The 8,631-nt window shown below is 38.3% G+C and overlaps 1 protein-coding gene across 7 annotated transcripts in view; it reads right to left on the bottom strand.

Moving 5' to 3' along the window:
• Positions 1-799: 799 nt before the first annotated feature.
• The window catches only part of usp54b (ubiquitin specific peptidase 54b), a 127,458-nt gene continuing 119,626 nt past the window's right edge, over positions 800-8,631 (bottom strand). For 3 of the 7 annotated variants that reach the window (XM_016499912.1, XM_016499913.1, XM_016499918.1), the window contains 4 exons: positions 6,696-6,817; positions 5,846-5,986; positions 3,801-3,969; positions 2,771-3,549 (listed from right to left, as the gene is read on the bottom strand). In XM_016499912.1, coding sequence (XP_016355398.1) covers positions 3,437-3,549; positions 3,801-3,969; positions 5,846-5,986; positions 6,696-6,817 — 545 coding nt within the window. In that variant the 3' untranslated portion in view covers positions 2,771-3,436. Of the gene's footprint in view, positions 2,343-2,770; positions 3,550-3,800; positions 3,970-5,845; positions 5,987-6,695; positions 6,818-8,631 lie in introns of those variants that run through there. The other 4 variants (XM_016499914.1, XM_016499915.1, XM_016499919.1 and 1 more) reach the window with 4 other exon arrangements.

The following is an 8,631-nucleotide window of genomic DNA, read 5'->3' as shown; positions in this document are numbered from 1 at the left end:
CTTCCAGTCAAAGACTGAGAACCACTGTTATAAATGGGATAATCTGTAAAAAAAAAAAAAAAAAGGTTCTTTTTTAGAAATTGTAGAAAGACATTTTTGAATATGAGATTTTTGAAACTTTATTGTTGGTACATTATACTAGAAAATGTTTTCACTGGTAGTTTTTCTATTTTAAAATTTCATGTTCAATTGAATGTGTTACTTTTGCATTTTCTTTGTAATTGTTTGTGAGTTGTTATGGGTGCATCTTGTTTCTACAGTGTAAAAAAACTGAAGGGCAATTCATAGTGTGCAATATGGAGGATGCAATAATGTCCAGCCTTTTTGATAATTTGTTTACTGTATGATGAGTGTGATGAGTTTCACAGTTTGTCTTGTTTTGTATAATGTTGTATATCCGTTTGAATACACTACAGAAACATAAGCATGAAAAAATGCCTATTTTAATTAAGCGAGAGCTTTCCTTGAAGATCATCATAAACTGATTAGGAGGAATCTGCCATTGAGAGCTGCAATGAACAGCCCAAGCCACATCGAGGTGCTGATATACCCTCAACCCACGACAAGGCTCTTCTGTACTTTCCTTCTTCAGTAGAACTTATACTGTATACAACAGTTGAGCTGGCATGATGCAGATTATATGTTATAAAATTAGCCCCGATGTTTATTAATCACTGTCAATGTGAGGATTTTGATAATGGTATACATTAAAATACCATTTTATATTGACTTTGTATCATAAGACAAAAACTCATGCTTTCTATGAAAAAAAAAACACTCATACACAGAGTGTAGGCGTTTGTGCAGCGCCCCTGCTGGAGTGCATTGGTAATAACTTTATTGCAAAAATACAAGTTCACTCAACCTCAAGCATTTACAAATGAGTCCCCAATGGAAAACTTTGAAATGCCATTTCATCTTTGAGAAATCCTCCTCCCACCAGCTACAACGTGCATTCAAAGGCTGTTAACTGTACAGACATTAATAAGTAAAGATTCAACAATTCAGCAGGAAATCATTTTCTTCCTCAGTATATAGGAAAAAAAAAGAAAAAGTATTTGATTTTGTCCCAGTCTGACTCTTTGCTGGTAGTTCAGGAGAGAGCATTTTGCATAGCATACTCATACACCACCTTTGCTACATTCTCAAAAATACTTTAAATGAAAGGAAAGATGAATAAATGACAAAAAACATATCTTTGTGTTAGAGCCAATCTTTGGTTAAGACAAAGTTAAATAAGATCTATCTCTGTACGTTATTTCTTTTATAATCATTTTAATTTCAGCACTCAAAGGTTTTTAATGAAAAAAATAATACATATCACAGCACAATATGATTAGAATGAAAAGTTAAATACTGCATTAATCATATTATATTGTGATATGAAACATCTGTTGATCAGTATTGGAGTATCGTTAATATATCTCACAAATCCTATTACGTTTATTTGAATAACAGTATGAAAGCATTCCTTGCTCAAGGCCCCATATACAGTACATAATACTGTCCAAATTGCAGGCTATCTATGCTATCAGGGGCCGAACATTCTTCAGCTGTGTTGATTAAAGTAAAATCTAGAAATAATATAGATTCTACAAAAATTGAATGGAATGAGACCCCTCAATCATTACAGGCCTGAAGATCCATCATGTGCCAGACTCATAGCTGTGGTTTCAGTGTCACTGCAAGTTAAAAAAAAAAAAATTGAATCAAGTAAAATAAACAATAAAAAGGAAGCTTAACTTGGCATATCTCCCTGTATAAATGGGAGAACTGTCAATGGAATTAAAATAGCAGTTTTTCTCCAGCTTTACACTTCTGAAGTGTACTATACTTGTCTTAATGCAGATAATAATTATTACCACTAGAATTGATTAACATTCCATAACGTCATTGCGTAGTTTCTCCATTCCTCTGTATATTTCTTAAGATGTTGTAGTTTTTTATTAACAATAAATTCATTTGTTAGTGTATGTTCAGTCAAACATGTACACAGTCTTTGCCTGTAACACGAGACACAAAACAGCTGTGTGCTACAGGGAATGCCCGTATCAGAGAAATAGGAGGAAAAAGGTTAGAAGAGACAGTCTCATTCCACGCTCCGTGCCAGGGCCACAGATTTACATGCCTGCTCCGACAAAAAGCACCACAGCTGAGAGATGACACCGTACAAAACATCTCGATTCACTTAGTACAGGTTGAAGTACTTAGCATCTACATGTACATGTACATGACATTAACCCATCCCGCTACCAAAAAACGTTCGCAGGAGAGTTGCTTGGGAAAAAATGTTCAGCAAAGCGATGACGATTCTGGGACGCTGGTTTGCTGAGAACTTGTATCTGTGGAACAGGCGAGGAGGAAGGGTAAAGAATGGTTTTTAATACCCTATCGGTCAAAAGTTTGGAATAATTACATTTTTTTTTATATCTCGTAAGCTCACTAATGCTGCATTTATTTGATTAAAAATATTATAAAAACACTATGAAATATTATTACAATTTAAAATAACTGTTTTATATTTAGATATATTTTAAAGTGTAATTTATTCCATTACTTCAGTCTTCAGTGTCACATGATCCTTCAGAAATCGTTCTAATATGCTGATTTGGTGCTCAAGAAACATTTATTAATACTATTATAATCAATGTTAAAAACTGTCAAGCTGCTAAATATTTATTTTGAAATATATTCAAATGAAAAACAATGCTTTAAATTGTAATAATATTCACAATTTTACTGTTTTTACTGTATTTTTGATCACTTGAGACATCTTATTAAAAATATATAAAAAAAATCTTAATCATTCCAAACTTCTGACCTGTAGTATAAATGAGGGCAGGATTACAATAAGCCCCTCCCCTTTGACCACCCAACACATGCACACACGCATACACACAAACACACATTTACCGTCTAGTGCAGCAAGGAGGTACCGTATGCTTCTCCTCTGCAATTAATTGAATGTTGGGGTTAATTAAGTTAAGTGCTCTGGGCTGGATGGCTCACTGCGGGAGTCCAAATCTGGACCCCACGCTCCTATCATTGCATGCTGCAAGTCTGACTATAGGTTAGTCATACACACACACCTCAGCCCCAAAGAATCACGCCATCCCAGTGCTCGTAAATAAAAAAAAAAGTTGGTTTTGGTGTCTCTTTCCGTCATGCTGTGGATCGAGCTTCAGGGGCTTCTGCATGGAAAGATTTACCGACTATAGCAGGGTAACAGAAGGGCATCATCCCAGGAACAATACAGAGTGCAGGGTGATTGAGGATGGCATCAGGTCTCTGAACGTGCTCCTTCCAGTTCTCCAGGAAACTGTGAAGAGAATGGGATGGGGTGTGCAGAAGGGTCATCCAGGGGGAACAAACACATCTGTGGAAATGTTCCAGGGCTGGAGGACCTGGTCCAAAGCCAATTGGTTGGGTGAGAACTTCAGAGAGGATGTCTTCCAATACACCTCACTGCTGGACCGTAGTGCTTCCCACTGGAGAGAGCTTGACGCCGGTCAAACACAGCCAGAAACTCGGAGAACCTCTGGAGACGTCCTGCAGTGGGGTAGGATGGAGTGTGAAGGACAGGAACCAGACCAATCAAAGAAAAAAAGCAACAACGAAAGAGGAGCTCCTTCAACAGCAGGAAACGAAAATGAAGCGAATGCAGACTGTTTAGTGGGGGGCCACTGGCACCTGGACTCAGTTGCAATGCAATGGCAGAAACATGAATGCGGAAGAAGAGGGAAATGGCCCTTTGAATGGATGAGGTGGTTATGTATGTGGAAAACGAGAGTGAGCTTTACCTGGGGCCTCTCTGGAAGGCCCAGGCTGCTGAGACGGGGGTGAAGATGATGGAAGGAGATGAAGATAGCTGGGTTGGAGCAGATGGAGGTCTGAATGAGACAATGGAAACTGAAGGCAACTAGGTGAGTACATGGAGTTGTGATATGACGTAACCCCGGAGTCCCCCAGCTAGGTACACACACAACACATACATTGATATGCACAAGGCCGAGGAAAAACACAAGTGCATTCAGTCAAAAGAGAGAAAAAGAGCAGAAGAGAGGGGGAGGATGGGGAGAGGGGAAGAGATGGGGAGCACAAAAGTAAGGCACGAAAAGAATCAGGGGCCTCATTTATAAAATGCACATAAGTTCAGATTTGATCCCAAGTCAAAAATGATGAAAAATTTAGATTTATTAAAGGGATAGTTCACCCAAAAAATGAGCACTCTGTCATCATTTACTCGCTCTCTTATGGTTTTAAACCTGAATGACTTTATTTCTTTCTTCTGTGGAACAAAACAAGATAGGAGCTAAACTCTGCAGGACACCGGCCCTCCAGGACCGAGTTTGGGCACCCCTGGTATAGACCAAAGCAGTTAAAACATTCTTGAAAATATCTTCTTGTGTGTTCAGCAGAAGAAAGAAAGTAATACAGGTTAGGACTGAAGTGAGGGTGAATACATGATCATAATTTTCATTTTTGGGTTAACTATCCTTTTAAAAGCAGAAACTGATGTGAAAATGTTCTTACACGAACTGCAAGTAAAAAGCAGCCATACAAGCTATTTTTATGACCATGCACTGTTATGCCAGTGCATGCTGACATCATTTTCTAATCATTTCCAGTGATGCAATAGCAAAAAGTCAGTGAGTGAATAAATGAATAAAATGAGTAACCACAATTGCATGCACAATAATATACTAAAATACTATTATTCATGCATCATCAAACAAACATACATAATATTTTTATTTACATTACATTTTATATATATTTTTTTCATATCTACAAGAAAGATAAATCAATATTTTAAAAAAGTGATATTATTAAGTAATTATTAATTAAATTATTAAGAACACACCATAATAAATGGCAAAATTGGGGACTGGTGAATAGTGCAAAAAAAGTGTTGTTTATTTGCTATTTATTTGAAACTCTTAAATAGCTTTACACTCTTTGGAGTGGGTAAACCACATTTCAGAGTTTAATGGTTTAATGAGTTTAAAAGGTTTAATGAGAACATGGTCTGAAAAATAATGTGCATGTAAATGAGATGAATGAAAAATTGATAAAAATGGATCACTGACAGGATAATGAATTAAATATATATATATACAGTATGGCCAGAAACTAAAATCTAGTAACCAAATTTGTTGCATTACCGTTTTCATATACTCTCACTTATGTCCAAGTAGGATTAGGGAACATTTTTAAAGTGCATACAAATGCATTTGGGAAGATGACTATATGCATGTTTTTATAAATGAGACACCAGGCCTCTTTTCAAATGTAGTGAAGCTACAGCATGTGGACACAGGATGGCAGTATGACTCAGTAAGACAATGAGAAGTTGTGCATGTGTATTTGAGTGTGCACAGTGCACGTGGATGTCATGTGACAATACAGTTATGCATTCATATATTTCTGGCATACATTATATATTAAAAATGAATGAATGCCAAAACAACACACTATACACACAAAATAGCTTTGATAGACAGCATTTGCTATGAAAATAACGATGTAAATGCAGAGTGTACATCAAATGACATAAAACTCAGCAGTGATTGACAAGGGACAGGCAGCACACACAGATCAGGCTGAAGTGGCAGTAGCTGTGTGTTAGCACTCTCCTGCATAGGTGACAGCGCTCTTATCAGGTTTCTAGGGCAGATATCTCATTCCTCCCCCCTCCTTTGGCCCCTCTAGCAGACTCTTGAAAGCCAGTAGTCACTAGTTGCACTATTTCACTCATATTTTAGCCATTAGTTAGCTCCTTAGATTAAATAAGATAGTAAGAGTTACTTTTAGTGTAATTGAGAGATATGTGTGGGATACTTACGAAGCTTCGGGAGACGGCAAGGCGGTTCTGGCGACGGCCAATGACCGTTCCACTCAGGCTGCGAGCAATACGGCGCAGGTGATCCGCATCATACTGGTCTTCCTCTCCTGACTGAGGCTCTTGATGGGCCACTGACAGGGGCTACAGAGAACAAAGAGTTACTGCAGCAAAAAACAAAGTCTGGCGGAAACCAGACACAACACCCAAACAAAATCAACATGTGCTAACAGATTGTGCGCTGTATAAACAAGCTATGATGTGGAAAGAAACCAGCCATAACAAAAAAAAAACAAAGAGACAGCCATCCCTCATTAAAGAACCAGCAAATAATAAACAAACAAAGTAAGTAAATAAAACCTAGATTATTTAGACTAATGGCGGGTAACATCTAATGAAGCCCACATGCTACAGTTTTATCCCTGATTTTTCTCTCACTGACTATTAGTGGAGACCACTGATGAAAACCTGAAATCAGAAGCGAATCATTGCTTGTTCATGTGAGTGACGATTGCTTTGTGTGGATTTTTTAAAATGCAATCTGAGATACCAACAGATGCCCGAGAGACATTTAGCAGATTAAATATCCAGAAATGTCTGCAATACAAGTTCTGCAGGGTGAACTAGACTAGAAGTGACATTGGCAACGGCAGACGGGTGCATAGTTACTTGTCATATAGACGAAATTATAATATTAGGTACTTGTGGACAAGTCTGAAGGATATAGCATGAGACTCCACGATGAAAAATTCAGAGAAAGAAAATACCAATGCCAATACCAATTTGAACAATAAATCATTGAGAGAGCTTTGCAATCAGACCTATATAAGGAGTGAAGCACCACATATCTTACCATGTTCATATATCCAGTAGGGCTGCAACAACCTGGTGGTCCATAAGCGGTTCTCTCAAGTTCAGCCGTGGGGGTGCGAGAGCGTCCGACTCCAGTGAGCAGCTTTCGTGCAGCAGGAGGTACTGTCCGAGAAAATTAGGATTGACAACAATAACATTTTCTCAGTGTATGGTTCAATTTGTTAACTGTATTAGGCATCATAAACAAAAACATTTTACAATATTTATATTTATAGATACGTTTTTGTGTTTACAGTTACAGTGTTCAGCTGTCTATCCAAGTTTACATGACAATACGTAAATACATATTTCGGTGCAAGCATACAACTTCAAGGCCAACTGTAGTCTAATTGACCTTTTGATAAGCCTCTCCCCTTGAACGCAGATAAGCCAATGGCAGTTGAGTATCAGTTGCACAGGGACTGGAACTCTGGCATCTTTAGGTTTTAACGCCATTGAGAAACATTGAAAAATCCAAATCTCTCTCGGTTTGATGGTGTTTATGCTACAAAAATGGTAAAATGATGTGCCTGGGGTACTTGTAACACCGATGGTGTGGGGGGGTTACGTTGCAATGTTGTAAATATTTATGTTATAAATCATGAAGGCAAGCCAATGGATATCACACAAGCAACGTGCAAACTTTGCGCAAAAGTACTTGCCGGTGAACGTCTTAATCTCAGTCAATTCACCAGAAAGTGAACGTAAAAACCGATGGACCTTTCAGCATCTGATGCTATATTAACGGCACATATTCTCTCAGAGACGACGAGAGACAAATCTACTTCATATGCTGATAACTATATATAACCGTTTTAAATTTACTCCCTTAATATATCTCTTGTGGCCCGAACATAGTGAAAAAAAATGAGAAGAAAGAAACGCATTTTGTGTTAAACGGGATGTTTTTGTAAGTCGGTGCTTGAAATAAAGCCGCACTTAATTTTCATTGATGACTGCAGTGTTAAAGGCACAATATGTAAGTTTTCGCCGATAGAGGGTGCATATTCAAAACAAACGATAGGTGCGTCTCAATCAGCTCCCGATCTCGTGAATCAGTAGATCGTGTACACAAATTCGGTCACTGGTAAGTTCCCTGACTCGCTGCACGTTGGGACAGTGAACACTCGAATTCCAGTGATATGATTACGTACAGCGTCAACGGACAACACAGTAGAACGTCATCACTGGAATTAATAAACAACAGGCAGGACCAATCAAATTTTTATATTATTTTTTATTCTCTTTAAACACATCGTTCTGTTACATGTTCTTACAACATTTCAGCCGAATATTATGATAATTAGATGTGTTCATCACCTGTCTAGCGATGTCTAAAAAACGGTCTGTCTTTTCAAATCTTCTATCGCGTGTCATTATATTTATCGCGTTGACTCTTGTGGTTTATGTTTCACGCTTAAGAAATGTGACGTTGTTTCCGGTAAGGGAGCATAGTGAGCGCCGATGCTCCCTAGTTTTTGTGGTGCATTGTAGGATTTTTCAGGGAGTGAACGTTCCAGTGCACTGGAAGGATTTTGCGATCTCAGTGTGGTATGGGAACAGCTCCAGTCAAGACTGCAAAGCCCTGCAGAGAGTTGTGCGCTTAGCTGAGCGCATCTCAGGGTCTGCTCTCCCCTCTCTACAGGACATCTACCTCAAATGCTGCAAAAGCAGAGCTGTTAAAATCATCAAGGACTCCAACCACCCTGGTAACTGTCTTTTCATTTTGCTGCCATCTGGTAAGCGCTTCCGTAGCCTGATGGCAAAAACCGAGAGACTTAGGAGGAGCTTCTTCCCCCAGGCCATCAGGCTCCTAAACTCAAACTCAGTCTCTTAACACCAACATGACTTCACTTAATTATCAGTATGACACTTAATATACAGACATTGTCACTTGCACACAGCAATTTCTGTAATATTTTATTTATTTACTTTTT

Source organism: Sinocyclocheilus anshuiensis, unplaced genomic scaffold, assembly GCF_001515605.1.
Source record: "Sinocyclocheilus anshuiensis isolate Anshui unplaced genomic scaffold, SAMN03320099.WGS_v1.1 scaffold230, whole genome shotgun sequence".
NCBI classification, from domain to species: Eukaryota; Metazoa; Chordata; class Actinopteri; order Cypriniformes; family Cyprinidae; genus Sinocyclocheilus; species Sinocyclocheilus anshuiensis.
The sequence above is the reverse complement of the archived record's forward strand: the minus strand, read 5'-3'. Positions and strand labels throughout refer to the sequence as shown.